Raw genomic sequence first — 15,532 nt, 5'->3', positions numbered from 1 at the left:
GATTCTTCAAAGACAATAAATAAGTGAATTTGAAAGCAGAACCAGAAATGATCAAGCTGTTTCCAAGAACCTTAATACATTTCTAAAACAAAGTTCAACATATATGGAATTTAAGAAACAAATGAGCAAAGGAAAAAAGAGAAAGAGTAAAAGAAATGGAGAGAGACAAACCAAGAAACAGACTCTTAATTATAACAAACCAATGATTATGAGAAGGGAGGGGGAGAAGCAGGACGGATTAAACAGGTGATGGGAATTAAGGGGTACACTTGTGATATGCACCGGGTGTTCGGGTGTTCGACAGAAGGACTAAATCATATTGTACACCTGCAACTAATATTACACTGTATGTTCACAAACTGGAATTAAATTAAAAAAAAAACACAAAGCTCAAAAACACATACAGAAATGCAATCATGTTCACTGCACAAAAACACAAAATTGGAAATGTCTGGCATCCTATCGAATATTACTAGACATGAAAAGGAGGAAGGTAGAACACATAATGAGAAGAAAAATTGATCAATCAGAACACCAAGAAATGACAAAGATGACTGAATTAGCAGATAAAAACATTAAAATAGTCATAACTGTATCCCAGAGATTTAAGAAGCTAAAGGAAAAAAATTAATGTGTAGAGACAGGGAAGATATAAAAGATGATCCAAGTTGAACTTCTAGAAATGAAAACTATAATGTCTAAGATGAAAAATACACTTTGTAGGATTTATAGCAGAAGAGATATTTCAGAAGAAAAGATGGTGCACTCAAATACGCAGCAATAGAAACTTTCCAAAATGAAACACAGAGAGAACAAGAACTCAACTCAAATGAGCAGAGTTCATCAGTAAGCTGTGGGACAATATCAAATGGCCTAAGATACTTGTAATCAGAGTCCCCAAAGGGAAGAAGAGATAGGAAAATTATTTCAAGAAATAATGACCAAAAAATTTTCAATTTGATGAAACTATAAACCCTCAGATCCAAGCTCAACAACAACACAATTATGCTAAGAAAAGCCAGACAAGAAAGGAGTACATACAGTTTAATTCCATTTTTTATACAATTTTAGAATTTACAAACTAATTTATAGTTATCAAAAGGTTGGTTGTTTCCTGGAGATGGGGATGAGACAGAGGTGAGGAATTATCTTGATTTTGGCAATGCTTTTATGGGTATACACTATGTCAAAACTTAATTACTGAAGACCAAGACTACAGAATAGTCAGTAGCGATACAGAAATGGTCATGGAGGAGCGAACATGTTGCTCTCAACTGGTTTTTATAACACAACATGGTCGATTTTAACATTCTTCACTGCAGTCGGGAAGCAAATAAGCAGGAAGTTCTTTGCGTGTTAAAAGAAAATAAAAACAAAATATTTTTACCTCCCAAGAGATGTCTCAGAACCAGTGTCGTAAACTTCCAAGTAGTCACTTGTGCAATTGTAATGAAATTGCAGATGAAACACCCTGAAGATCAAATGAACCAGGTGGCCGGGTTGGACTAATATATGCCAGGTACAGCTGATGCCATGAGGGTAGATATTTGGATGGCCAGGACTTTGAATGATTCCTGTTGACTCTGTCAGAATTTTTCCACATGCTGTCGAAATAAAAACAATAATCATTATTAGAATAACTAACCAACAAGCTACCCAGAATTCAAAATAAAATAATCTGATCAGGGCGCCTGGGTGGCTCAGTGGGTTAAGCCTCTGCCTTCGGCTCAGTTCATGATCCCAGGGTCCTGGGATCAAGCCCTGTGTCGGGCTCTCTGCTCAGCAGGGAATCTGCTTCCTCCTCTCTCTCTGCCTGCCTCTCTGTCCCCTTGTGATCTCTCTCTGTCAAATAAATAAATAAAATCTTTAAAAAAAAAATCTGATCATAACCTCTTAAAAACTGAAAAAGAAATATGTTCCTCATATGCCACTTAAGATAACCTAGTTTTTCTCTTTTATTAGTAGAAATCAGTTAACTATTGATACGTACTAATTAGGAAATATATTTTTTCTTTGTCTTTTGAGTGTACTTTAAAATTTTTACAATGTTGATGACTACACATCTACAGCGCAGATGAATTTTCTATAATAATTTATTACTGCTGCTTACTTTTTCTGTCCAAAGGCAAAGTAGGAGAAAATGTCAGTATCTTACCCAAATCTGCAGAACTGAATTTGGCCATGAAACCACGATTTTCAGTAGAAGAACTTTTCACGAATATGACATAAAGAAAATTGTACACAGATGTTATAAATGAAGGTATGTCTGTGCCACAATATTTTTTATTTTCAGGAGAACCCAAAATTGGACTGCTACCAATCTGAGTAAACAACAGCGACAAAAAAAGGTATATTCAAGTTTATTTTGTTAGATATTATTTTGGAAAACTGCTTTTTAAAATTAAATTCAAAAAAGAATAAAAAAATTAAATTAAATTAAATTATTTAACATATAACATATTGTTTTCAGGGGTACAGGTCTGTGATTCATCTGTCTTATATAATACCCAGTACAACTTTTTTTAAGAATAATTATTTCTTGAAAGATATTATTAATGTCATAAAATAAAATTTTAGTCACCCCTAAAGAAACTTCATACTTTTTAGTGATCATTCCCCATTTCCCTCAAACCCCAGGCTCAGAGAGTCCACACTGGACATTTCAAATAAATAAGATTACACACTACTTGGTCTCGTATGACTAGCTTCTTTCATTTAACCTATTTTCAAGATTTATCCATGTAAAATGTGTCCTTTCTTCATTCCTTTTTATATCCCACTGTATGGATAAGCCATATTTTAACAATCCATTCATTAGTTGATGGATATTTATATTGTTTGTTCTTTTTGGCTACCAAGAATAACAACTGTAGTCATTTATGTATAAATTTTCATGTGGACATATATTTTCGTTTCCTCCAGGTATACAGGTAGTAGCGGAACTGCTTGGTCAGATGATAAATGCTAACTGCTGGCTCATATGCGTAACTTCTTGTGGAACTTGCAACTGTGTTCTGAAGTGGCTGTACCATTTTATATGCTCACTAGCAGTGTGTAAGTGTAAGAAGTTTCCAGTTTCTCTTGATCCTTGCCCATACGCTCTATGTTGTGGCTTCTGGATGATAGCCGTCCGCTTACTTGTGAAGCAGTACCTCGCTATGGTTTGATTTGTATTTCCCTGAAGATGAATGATATTCAGCAACTTTTTATGTGCTTGTTGGCTATTTGTGTTTATTCTTGGAAGAAATATGCACTTAGATTCTTTGCCCACTAAAATTAGATTGTTTTTAATTTTGATGAAGCCCAATTTTCTATTCTTTTCTTTTTTTGTTCTTTGTGTCATATCTAGAAGCCTTTGCCTAATCTAGGTCCTAAATACCCTTCTGTTGTCTCCTAAAAGTTTCACTGTTTTAGCTCCCACGCTTAGGTCTATGATCCATTTTTAATTAATTTCTGTGTATGGTGTAAGGAAAGGGTCTACTTTCACAATTTTGTATGTGGTTACTCAGCACCATTTGCTGAAAATACTATTTTTTTCCCCCATTGAAATGTCTTGGTGACCTTTCAAGAATCAGCTGGCCATACAGGAGTGGATTTTTTCTGTATTTTTAATGCTTTCCCATTTTTTCCGATTTTTGTCCTTACTCAAATAATACACTATTATTACTGTCGCTTTTTTCTAAGTTTTAAAATTGGTTAAATGTGAGTCTTCTAACTTGGTTCTTCTTTTTCAAAAATGCTTTAGTTATTCCATCATTTCTAGATGAATTTTGCAATCAGCTTGTGAATTTCTGCAGAACATGCCAGCTGGGATTTTGATAGGGATTAAATGGAATCTTCAGATATGTTTGGGGAGTACTGCCAACTGAACAACATTAAGTCTTCTAATCCATAAACATGGGATGTCTTTCCACTTATTTAGATCCTTAATCTCCTTAAATAATGCTTTAAGACTATATGTTTTATACATCTTTTTAAAGACGCATTTCTCAATATTTATTCCTTTTTATGCTATTGTAAAGGGCACTGGCTCCCTGGTTTCATTTTCAAATTGTTCACTGCTAGTGTGTAGAAAAAGAAATAGCTTTCATATGTTAATCTTGTATCATGCAATTTGCTGGATATGTTGGTGTGTGTGCATTCCTTCTAAATGTATGTATGTATGTATGTATGGGTTCCTTATGATTTTCTATATATAAGATCATGTTATCTGCGAAGAGAGATAGTTTTACTTCTTCCTTTTCATTCTGAATGCATTTTCTTTCCTTTCCTCGCTTAATTGCCCTAGTTAAAATCTCCAATATAATGTTGAATAGAAGTGGTAAGAACAGACATCTTTTTACTGATGATAAGGGCAAAAGATTTAGTATTTCATCAGTAAATATATATATATATTAGTTGTGGACTTTTTATTGATGCCCATTTCTAGTTTGTTGTTGAGCGTTTTTATCATGAAAAGACACTGGATTTTGGCAACATGCTTATTCTGCATCTACTGAGGTAATCATGTGGAAGATTTTTTCCTTTATTTTTATTTATCTCTGGGGATAAATCCCACTTAGTCATAGGGTATATTCCTCTTTACAAACAGTTTTGTTTCCTGTAACTGATCCGAGGATACTGTGACATCATATTTTCAATAACATTCAACCAAATACAAGTATTCAAAGGTGTTTTACTCTTACCTCAATATAATCTCTATCACAGTGGGAAGAATTTCCAATTTCAAAGGCAGTGAAATTGAAAATAACTACTTGGCTTTGGGGCTGGCGGATGGTCCACCTGCAGATCCTCTCTGCCGGATACACGTTAGGATGAAAAGGTGAGCGAATGAACCCTTCTCCGGTTAATTCTCCTCCACATGCTGTAAATATGAAAATGATAGTAGCGTTTGTTTAGATAAGTGATTCTTGCCTTCACTTTTATTGCAAGGTTTAGTTCTGCATAGGAATATAAAGGAATGAGATATTACTCTTAGAATTTTTTCCTCGCCATTCAAAGACATAAAATTACTAAGTTATTTCAAGAAATTAAAATGTTACAGACAAATTAGAAACTTAAAAACTGAGGCATAAATTTTCTTACCAACTTGATAAACAGCTCTGAAACTAGCTCTTACAACAGAAGTATCTATTTTAAGCCTGATCCAGATACTATTAGTAATGGATTTAATGTGAGAGAGGGTTTCACTGCCGCAGACTTTTCCAAGTAAGGTTTGATCATCTCGAACCTAAATAGAAAAACAAAATAGATCATCAACAAAATTACTTTGGCAATGGTGGATTATTTGGAGATGAAAAAATGGCAGATTCAGAATAAGTTAATCTAGTTTGGGTTACATAGGTTACATAATATTGGGTTACATATTCAGCACAATAAAAGACCACTAAATATTGATAACAAAATCTTAAGCCAAATAAAATCCAAAAGCATAAGAATATTTAACACTTTCTCCTAATAACTTCTACAATGTGAACAGGGAGATAAATTTATAATTTTGGATTATTTAGAAAATAGCAAAATATGAGAACATGATATATCAAAATAGGCAAGTTTTAGTCAAATCTGTAATCAAAGGAAGTCATAGACTAAACTGCTTTTATTATTGAAAGAGACAGAACAGTAGATAACAAAGAGAATTTAAAGAGTCAACTTAAAAAATTGGAAAAATATTAAAATGAGGGATAATAAAGTAAAACTAAAAGTAAAACCTAATAAATAAAATACAAAATAATGTTAAATTCAAGAATACATTCAAGAATTGTCTTTTGGGAGTAAGTTGGGGGACAGGGATATTTAAGATATATCTTTGTCAATAATGACAAAAGAAAATAAAGAAAAAACTAAAAAAAAAAAAAAAAACCAAAAATGAGAAACATGCTATAAATACCCAGATACTGATATATTCATTTCATATGAATGATAATTCTTTGTACAGTGCTATGCTAATACAGCTGAAAGTTTGAAATGGTTATTTCCAGAAAAAATATAAATTACTAAAATTATCTCAAAGAGAAGGAAAATAAAATCTGAAGAGATAATAAACCCTGGATAAAATTGAAAACATTATCAAATTACTCCCTACCCCTCCAAAACTCCCAGAAAATGCTCTATCTCATCAATTGTTTCAAACTTTCTTTTAAGATTGTACTTAGAGAGAAAGAGAGAGAGAGAGACTCATGCACAAGTAGGAAGAGGGGCAGAGGGAGAACGAGAGAGTCTCAAGCAGACTCCATGTTGAGCACAGAGCCTGACACAGAGCTCAGTCTCGTGACCCAGAGATCATGACCTGAGCAGACGTCAAGAGTCTGACACCTAACCAACTCTGCCACCCGGGTGTCCCAATTATCTCAAAATTTTATGGAATAAGTGATTGCCATAGATAATTTGTTCTAAGCCACCCTGAAACATGGAAGAATCTCCAACAGATTTTTCTCAGAACTCTCTTACTAAATTCCAACATAGTTAATACAAATGAAACTATGGATTGTTTTCACCTATTTGGATAGATACAAAAATCTTAAACACAGGTCTAGAAGAACAAATTTACTTTAACATTAGGCTTATGAACCAATCAAATATTAGAATTTAAATAATGCAAATGTATTTAAAATTATGAATTATAAATTACATCCATCAATGGATCCAATAAGATAAACCATGCATTTCTGTAGATGTTTAAAAAAAAATTGTTAGCATTTCTTTTTATTAAAAGCAAAACTCTTAGAAAGTTGGAAGCAAAAGAAAATTTCCTTCATACAATAAGGACCACCTGCTTTAAATCAATAGTCAATGTCTTATAAGGACCATGAGCGCAGTCCATGGAGTCACACAGACCTGGCCAGAGTCCCTGCACTTCCGAGCAAATTATTAAATCTAAGCCTGGCTCACGGGGTTGTTAAGTAAATAGATGAAACAATACTGTGAATTCCTCAGCAAAATGCCTAATAATAAAAAAATGTGAACTAAAGAATAGCTATTGAAATTCTTGACACTTTGAAAGGTGAAACGCTAGAGGTTTCTCACAAAATCAGGAATGATTCCATGAATACAGTATATTATTACTTAAGACAATGGTTCTCAATAAGTGTCACAACTACACATTTTGTTTTTAAGATTTTATTTATTTATTTGAGAGAGAGAGCATGCAAGCTGGGAGAGCAGCAGAGGGAGAGGAAGAAGCCGGCTCCTGGCATGGCAGGGAGTCCAATACAGGACCCAGAGATCATGACCTGAGCTGAAGGCAGGCACTTAACTGACTGAGTCACCTAGGCACCCCACAACTGGACATTTTGGAAATCTCTGAAAATATTTTTTGTTTTTGTTTTAATCAACTAACGCAGTAGTGGTTAGGCACTATTGGCATTTAGTGCCTAGGGACCAGAGACACTAAACACCCTGAAATGTGAGATAGTCACACACAAAATTCCCCTTATATCCTGTGTGAGACTCGTATAAGGGACAGTTCTATTACTAAGTGTAAAATCTAGCTCTATTTTATAGAACGAATCTAAAATATTTTTGCCCAATTTTAATACACACTGGATTTTCCAAGATTATAAGTAGAGTATAAATCAAAGGAATTTTTTTTTTTTTTAAGTTTTAAGTTTAAGTTTTTTCCCGGAAATCTGACAAGTGTTCGTAACCATTTCAGAAAATTTATCACCAACCTACACAGCCACGTCAGCCTGGGTTTGTACTGTGGCATTCACAGTGACTCAAAGAGAAAATAGACTAAGCCCTCATTTTTTCTTCAAGTCTAGCTTGCTTGGGCTTATAACATAATGTAATAAGTAAATTTGTACATTTTTTACTTTATTTCTCCTAAATCTTATATTCTCAAATATATTTTTTATATTTTATGTGTATTGAGGTTATATCATCTTACAAATTTCATTTCAGAATAGAGAAACGGTGATAAAAGAAGGCCTTAAAAGAAACTGACTTCACCCCAAAACCCTCAACTCAAACAGGGGATTATGGAATATTTGTCAGTGGATATAACCTTTAAGTTGAGCCTTGAAGGATTATCTATCCAGGCTAAGGGAAATGGGCAATAAAGGGAAGATTTTTAAAGTTCTGATACTCAAAGCCAGCACGGACGTGGTAACACAGTTGTTCCAACCCACAACTGGTAAAAGCATATATAAATTTCTGGGAAATAATTTGACAGTGTGCATCAGGAGTCTTCAAAATGTTCAGTTTTGGACCCATTATTTTCACTCCTAACACTCTATCATAGGGAAATCATTCAAGATACAGACAGAGACACACAAGGATTCACATCAAAGTTGATCTATAATTACAAGAACTGAAAATATTCCAAGTGTCTAATAATAGGAGAGTGATTAAATAAATTAGAGTGCAGCCGTATGATCGCGTCTTACACAGACCTCAAAAATCACATGCCTCCCTACTGACTCATACCAAACTGGTTTCTTTCGAAGAGCTGTAACACGAATTTCACATATTGCCTTAAAGTTATGCTAAATATTTCTCTAACCAAACTGTGAATCTTTGAAGGAAAACATCTGCCGCGCCTTTAGCATCTAACATGGAACTTTGCAAATAGGTATTTGACAAACACTTGTTGATTCATTAATTTTAAGGCATGGTATGATGGTTCAATTTTTGTTAGCGAGACAAACCTACTAGTTCTTGGAAACCAGGAAGCAGGAAACACAGAGAAAGATACCACCCCGCTCTCTCTCAACCTCCAGGGCTCCACTCTCCTCTGCTAAGACTGTAGTCTCTTGTATTTTGCCCATTAGAAGATGACAAGAAGGAAGAAAAACAGCCAAATAGCATCAGAGCAAGCTAAAGTGGGCCATTCCCCAGGGCCTCACTAATGAAATTCAAGGATTTTAGCAAGGAGAAAGGCAGCTGCAGTCCAAATGTTTTAAGAGGAACTTATAGGGCTCAAGGGCCCTAAACCTAGAAGGTACAATTGATTTTGGCGGCGTTTCTCTGTCTCTGTGGAAATGAAAGCTTATTAAATCTGAAAGCCTGTATTCTCTCTGGATCCTGGACATGACAATACCTTAACCACAGATCCTCTGAAAGAGATAAATAAAGTTCATCAAATGCTCTAAAGTGTCTCGGATATTGTTGCAGCCCACTCTACATTCAATATGTAGGACTCGTAAATTTGTACCTCCCCACAACAGCAGCAATAACAACAACAACAACAACAACCCCTTTTTCTTTTGTGCACAGGCACTAGGATAGACTGTATTATTTTTCCTAATTATTTACGTCCTTCCCTGTCATGGGATCTAACATCTCAGCTCATTGCCATGTGACTTACAATGCCACCCCACGAAGAATGAAAACTTATTCCTCCCATTGACTGAGCTTGGCCATATGGTTTGCTTTACCCAACACAATGTGAGTGGAAGTGATATGCCATCTCCAGGAAGAAGCTTTGGGAGTCACTGAAGGAGTCAACTATCTTCTCCTTTCTTTTCTTACAAGGTCAAGAGCCTGGGTCCCAGGGACAGATGGGATAGGGTGAGCAGATCAGCAGAACTGCCAGCGACCCCCAAAACCAACATGTTTACATGGGCAAAGAATAAATGTATACTGTTGTAAGCCACAGACATTTTTTTGTTTGTTATTGTTTTTGATTTGTTGTGTTGCTGTTGACTGTTATTATAGTATAACCTACTATATGAGATGATTTGTATTTAAACCTGGTTTATATTAACAAGGAGTTTTTCTTAACAAGTCAGGTGAAGCCATACCATAGTCACTTATAGAGGCATGACATCAAGTTCGTTCTTTATACTGGATCACATTTGCAAAGAAATGACCAGGGCTACTTCAAAATTCCAGTGTCTCTATCCATCTAACACTGGTTGTTTCAGGTCCAGAGAAGCAATAGATAGCCTGTGGCCCATGATCATTAGCCTGTGGAACAGCCCAGATGGCTTCTGACTTTTGCATTAATCAGACTGAACTAGTTCTTGAAGATATACTATTCATTAAGACAACAACAAAAACAGAATTCTTACAAAGGAACGATTTCCTGTAGAGAAAGTTAAAATAAACAAGGCCAGAAAAACACAGTTCATATGAAATTTAAGTGTGAGCTCTAGAGCCTAGTCAGCGGTAAGCTTTAACATCTGGAATGGATCAGGTCCCAAAGCCCCATCTTAATGCATGTGCTTGTTTGTTTGTATCTGCTATGTATCCAGATTTGTTTTTATATAACAATTCCAAACATCTATTTAAAGTATTAAACTTTAATTCAAAGCAAACCAAATATGCTAGACCATGGGTCTGGTCCAACCAAGAGCTAAAGACAGAAGCCTCCCACACAGCAATGTTTAACGTGTAGCTTCCTGTGAAGTGAGCTTCAGGTGGAAATGCCCCTGAGCAAAATAAAGACTGGATCATGCAGACTAGTCTTGGGTTAATTTGGGTACATAGGAGGGGGATGTGGCCCCACTTCAATTAAGACAATAAACAGTGAGGGTAAGTAATGAGAGAAGCCACACAGGGATTAAAAACTACTTCCTTGGGGCTCCTGGGTGGCCAGTCTGTTGAGCACCCAACTCCTGATTTCAGCTCAGGTCATGATCTCAGGGTTGTGAGATGGAGACCCTCGTCGGGCTCCTAACTGAGCCAGAGTCTGCTTAAGATTCTTCTCTCCCTTTCCCTTTGCCCTTCCCTCTGGTTAGGCTCTCTCTCAATCTCTCTCTCTCTCTCTCAATAAACAAATAAATAAAATCTTCTAAAACTTTTTATATTATTTCCTTATGTTATTGTCATTATGTTTCATGATTTCAGAGATAAATTTTTAAAGCACTTTATGCCTCACGAAACAGTGTCTCTTCTGATATCTCTATCAGTAAACCTATAATTTATCCAATACTTTTAAAAATCTGCTTTTCCAAAATCAGGAATCCTTGTCTAGTTTTACCGAGAAGTGTGAACCTACATGATGGCAGACTCCATCATGATACCCTCTCCTCCCTTTCTCTTCTCCCCAGCATCACTGTCAGAATCAACCTCAAGTTAACCTTCAGTAACCAATGACTGGTGCTCTGGGCTCTGTGCTAAGAACATTCTACTTGTTCCCCTTTGCACTGAGTATATCTGGGTTCTTCATGTCCATCTACAAAGACTTTACAAGGTCTAGCTCCTGCCTAAATCTTGTTTCTTTCTTTCTCTCCTTTGCGATTCCAGCCACACTAGGCTCTTCACAATTCTTTGAGTTTGTCGAGATTTTTTTTTTCTCAATTCATCTCCAGTTGAAATCCTCCTTCTCTTGACTCTTTGCATTGCTAACTCCTTCTAATTCTCAGACTCATTGTGCTGTCGTTGGGGGAGCTACCTCTGACCATTCAACTAACGTCATTAGCCCTGTTATTTTCTTCCAAAGGACTCTTTCTTTCTTTCAAAATGCATTTCCCAACACAGTTGCATGCTTGTTTGTTTAACATCTGTCTATTTTACACACCCAACCCCTAACATAGTGCCTGGCATCTAAGTTGTTCAACAAATACTTAGAGAATAAATAGACAAACAAATGGATAACCCCTTTTAATTCTTTTGAGAAGTCTAATACTACTATTCCTATTACAGATTAGGGAAACTGATGCCCACTGGTGTAAAATACCTTGCCCTTGATTCAAGAGAGAGTTGAAGCCCTTCAATGTTTCCCTGCAGTGTTGTGTTTATAGCAGAGAGAACTGGCCCTCCTCTTGATTCCTCTGAGTAGCTTGTGGCACTCTAGATAGATGCCCTTCCCTATAGCCTCTGCAGCTCACTTGTCCCATTGGGTCTGTAGTCTCCCCTATGAGCATGCAGCTCCTTTACACAGAGCAAGGATCTGTTCTGTAAATCTCTCACACCTCTGTAACGAGGTAGGGCTACCATCTCAGTTTTTTCCCTGGCTCCCACTACACCAACCAATAAAATTATTTCACCTGAGCAATGGCATATTTTGCCACTCCATTACAAAAGATCAGGATGGCCAAGGAATTGTGGAAAGACTGTGTTGACAACAGAGCTAAGAAACTAACTGAGTGTTTCTAACCTCTGCCAAAACTCCAGATCCAATATGCTGAAGAATGCAAACTACTGAACATCACTCCATTGCCCCCTTTTCTGGTCATCTCTGAAAGATATTTCTCTGAACTAAAATTAATGTCAACATGTGCCTAACTGGAAATAATCCTCAGCCTCCACTGGTATGTTTGTTTGCTGCAATTAACATTCCAGTTTCAGTTGTCAGAGGTCTTATTCCTTCTCTGCCATTTGAATTTTATTCTTAAGAACTATTTAGTGAGTCCCAGCCATGAGACTTGAACTAGCATGTCCCTTTGAGGATAACAAATATATTCAAGCAGACCAAAAGTCATAGCCCTCCCTCAACCATTCCAAGGCTGGAGCTGAATAGCATCAATGCCTAAGAAAAGCAAAAGGAAATCTTTTGTGAATTTGATTATATCTAAAGATGTGTGGAGATGTAGGAATGCTGTGCAAGGCCAGCTGGGAGCGCTGAGATAAGGAGTACCAGGAAAGAGGAGAGGGAGGTTAAAAGGTTCAGATAAAAGGTTCAGAGGGAAGATAGATCTCCAGTGTTTCAGCTTGTCATCCTCTCCTATGTTTCCAATTTTTAGTTCCTTCTTTAAAATTTTGAAGATTTTACCTGGAAGTTGAGTTTCATCACGTCTCATAGATTTTGATATCTATCTAGCATTTCCTCTTTGTTATTTTCTACATTGTCTTTCATTTCATGTTCTATTTCCTTCCTGAACCCAGTAACTATTTAGGAGAGAGTTTATAAATTTCCAAGTATTTGGATATTAAAAATTTTTTATTAATGACTTCTAGTTTCCTTACATTGTAAAGAGATAGGTGTGTAATTTCTGCTCTGTGAATTTGCTTGGATTAGCAAGAAGTCATCTGTCATTCAATGACACAGAGTAGGACATATTCCCCATATTTCAGACACCAAATTTAACGTAGCTTACTTTTCTATGCCATTTATTTTTGTTTGCTTTCTCCTTCTAAGAAGGAACAACTTCCCCAGAAGCTCTCCTATTTCCCCAGAAGGCACTTCTCCTTGCCCTTCCCTTATTAGTCTCTCTTATGAGGTTCCCTTTCCACTTACCAGAAGCCTTAGCAGGAAGAGGTCAGATGATTCAGGATTGGTCAAGGAGATTCTATTCATTTCTTTCTACATCTCATTTCAAGCCCTGGCCTTAGCATTATATAGACTTCTAAAATTATTATTCAGACTACTACTTGGATTCCCTGGGATTAAAAATTAAACTTTCATTACTTCTTTATGTGTCCTTCACTTAGAGTTCTGAGGGCTTAAATCACTTATGAAATATTAATGAGAGGTGCTGCTTTTTATTCTGGAAAGATGCTTCTGTACCATTCATTGATTTGTTCTATACAATTTAAAAGCTCTCTTAGACAAAAACAGATGAACTAACAGTTGATCTGTTCTTGCTATACTCATTCTTTTGTTACTGGCCACATTACATCACCCATGGGCAATGTGAGTTTCTAGAAGCAGAAGTTTAGTTGAAAGAGATATATAAATCCAAGAATTAATGCATAAATGTGTGCTTCATAATATAAAAAGAAAAATATGCTACACTGGATCTGGGCAATACCACATTTATTATCTTCTGTAGTTAAATTTTATTCTCAAATAGAATGTTTACAGAGCTCTCTTACTGAGCAAAAAATCTTTCAAAAAATACGATACATGAAAAAGATATAGTAGGCAATAGTATCTTTATTTAAATATCTCCATTTAAAGGATAGATTTTCATGGGAACAAGACAACTGGAACCACATAATTAGAAGATGTAGGATTTTTAGAAATGCATATATTCATTCAAAAGAAAATTTCTTGTTATTATTCTCCCAGATCTCTCTAGAATTCCCTCTCTCACTTTTCACTCTTTCTAAAATTTTGGGTGGTCTTTTCTCTCTTATAAATAGAGTTAATAAATGGCAAAATTCATCTGATTTCTAAACCACCAGTGTATCTGAAGTACCATGACTCTTTTTTTTATTCCTTTACTTAAATATTCACTTTTTAGGTATACCTTTTAAAAATGAAATCACCATTTCAGAGAGCAGTATTTTGAGTCATAATAATGCCATTTGAATTTGGTTCCAGAATCACTTTCTTCCATGCCCACTGTCTGAAGAACATGAAAAGCAGTAGATATACTTAGAAAAAAAAAGGGGGCTCAGTTTACAGATTATCCCAATAGATAGATATGAGGTATTGGCAAGAAATTGGTAGAAGTCAGCATATGTCTATCTAGCATTCCACGTAGGTACATCTAAATCCTATTCTGATAACTAACTAGAGTTTGGTCTTTGTGACCTCAATTTCCTCATTTGTAAAATTAAGGATTTAAATTAGATGACCTCTCAGACCCTTGCTGGTACTAAAATTCTACAAATCGATTGTACTCCTTTAGGATGGTCAAGGACATTAGAGAAAATCTTTTCAATTATTCAAATCACGATACATGTCCTGTCCTCCTAATAGTGCTCTTATATTGTCTCCATCAACAACCTCTGAGGGAAATTTAATCAAGACTTTATGGGTGTGTGTGCACATCAGAATGTCAATACTTCAATGGCAAACCATGAAAGGGTCTTACCAGCTCTATCTGAACTGATAAGTTCAAGGCAGGAGTTGGAAATCTGGCCTAGGAAAACCTTGCATTTTTATAATATTTTAATACTTTAAGCTTCTTTTATCATTCACTGTCTTGATTTATATTCATGAAGTTTGAAGGAATAGGTAGGGTATCTTGTAGAAGAAGGCACTGAAGCATCCAGATAAAAAATTGTTCAAGGTTATACAGTCATCAAATGACTGGGCAAAAATAAGCACTTAGAAAAATTAACTCTAATCCCATTCTGGCCACATAATATTCTCCTATTCTGTTTTACAAAATTAAATGTTCCAATGCTTTATTTTTTTAATAACTTTTCATAATGATTTGGAGTTCGTATAACTTCTTACTGAAATTCAATTAGAACATAGTGCAAGGACAGAGAGGGTAAATCATTCCAGATGCTTTGGCGACACCTTAGAGCCATAAGAACCCTATATAGTATCTAATACAAAGGTATGCAGATTTCCCTACAAATTAGAGTTAGTGTTACCTGTCTCAGAAAAGCATTGTGCATGGTTCCATGTTATGGTCCTGTGACCAGGGAGCCAGATATGGAATTGGGAAACTCACAAGGGCTTCTTTCCTATGGAAGGTGAGCCAACTTTTGCAGTCTTAGCTACACAACTGTGTCTCTGTTCTTATCAGAGAACAGTACAACTGAAACTAATTCAATTTCCAGCTCTCCTACTCCCCAGACATGTAACCATGAGCAAGAGACAATTTCTCTGAGCCTCAGTTTCCTCATTTCAAATAGGAATAATAATGGTTTTTGTGAGGATTCAATGAATTAACTCATGTCAAAGATGGTACCACATCCAACAGATAGTAGAAAGACAATAATCGTTATCTACTTAATTACAGTA

At 35.7% G+C, this 15,532-nt stretch overlaps 1 protein-coding gene and 1 long non-coding RNA gene across 4 annotated transcripts in view; one reads left to right on the top strand and one right to left on the bottom strand.

Annotated features, from left to right (window-relative positions):
• CUBN (cubilin) overlaps positions 1 to 15,532 on the bottom strand; it is a 258,475-nt gene that overhangs the window by 204,058 nt on the left and 38,885 nt on the right. Inside the window, exons 18-21 of the mRNA XM_059184039.1 lie at positions 5,086 to 5,230; positions 4,686 to 4,864; positions 2,156 to 2,321; positions 1,388 to 1,604 (exon numbers count right to left, since the gene is read on the bottom strand). Coding sequence (XP_059040022.1) covers positions 1,388 to 1,604; positions 2,156 to 2,321; positions 4,686 to 4,864; positions 5,086 to 5,230 — 707 coding nt within the window. The remainder of the gene's footprint in view (positions 1 to 1,387; positions 1,605 to 2,155; positions 2,322 to 4,685; positions 4,865 to 5,085; positions 5,231 to 15,532) is intronic.
• LOC131838233 (uncharacterized) lies at positions 2,216 to 9,597 on the top strand. Of its 3 annotated transcripts, none has more exons than XR_009356525.1 (4): positions 2,216 to 2,348; positions 2,923 to 3,054; positions 4,708 to 4,822; positions 9,475 to 9,597. It is a non-coding gene; the product is annotated as an uncharacterized LOC131838233 (long non-coding RNA). The 3 variants fall into 3 exon arrangements; XR_009356527.1 differs by having other exon boundaries at positions 8,721 to 9,597; XR_009356526.1 differs by having other exon boundaries at positions 8,639 to 9,597.

This window comes from Mustela lutreola, chromosome 8 (assembly GCF_030435805.1).
Source record: "Mustela lutreola isolate mMusLut2 chromosome 8, mMusLut2.pri, whole genome shotgun sequence".
Lineage (NCBI taxonomy): Eukaryota > Metazoa > Chordata > Mammalia > Carnivora > Mustelidae > Mustela > Mustela lutreola.
This window is presented reverse-complemented; position numbering and strand designations above follow the sequence as displayed.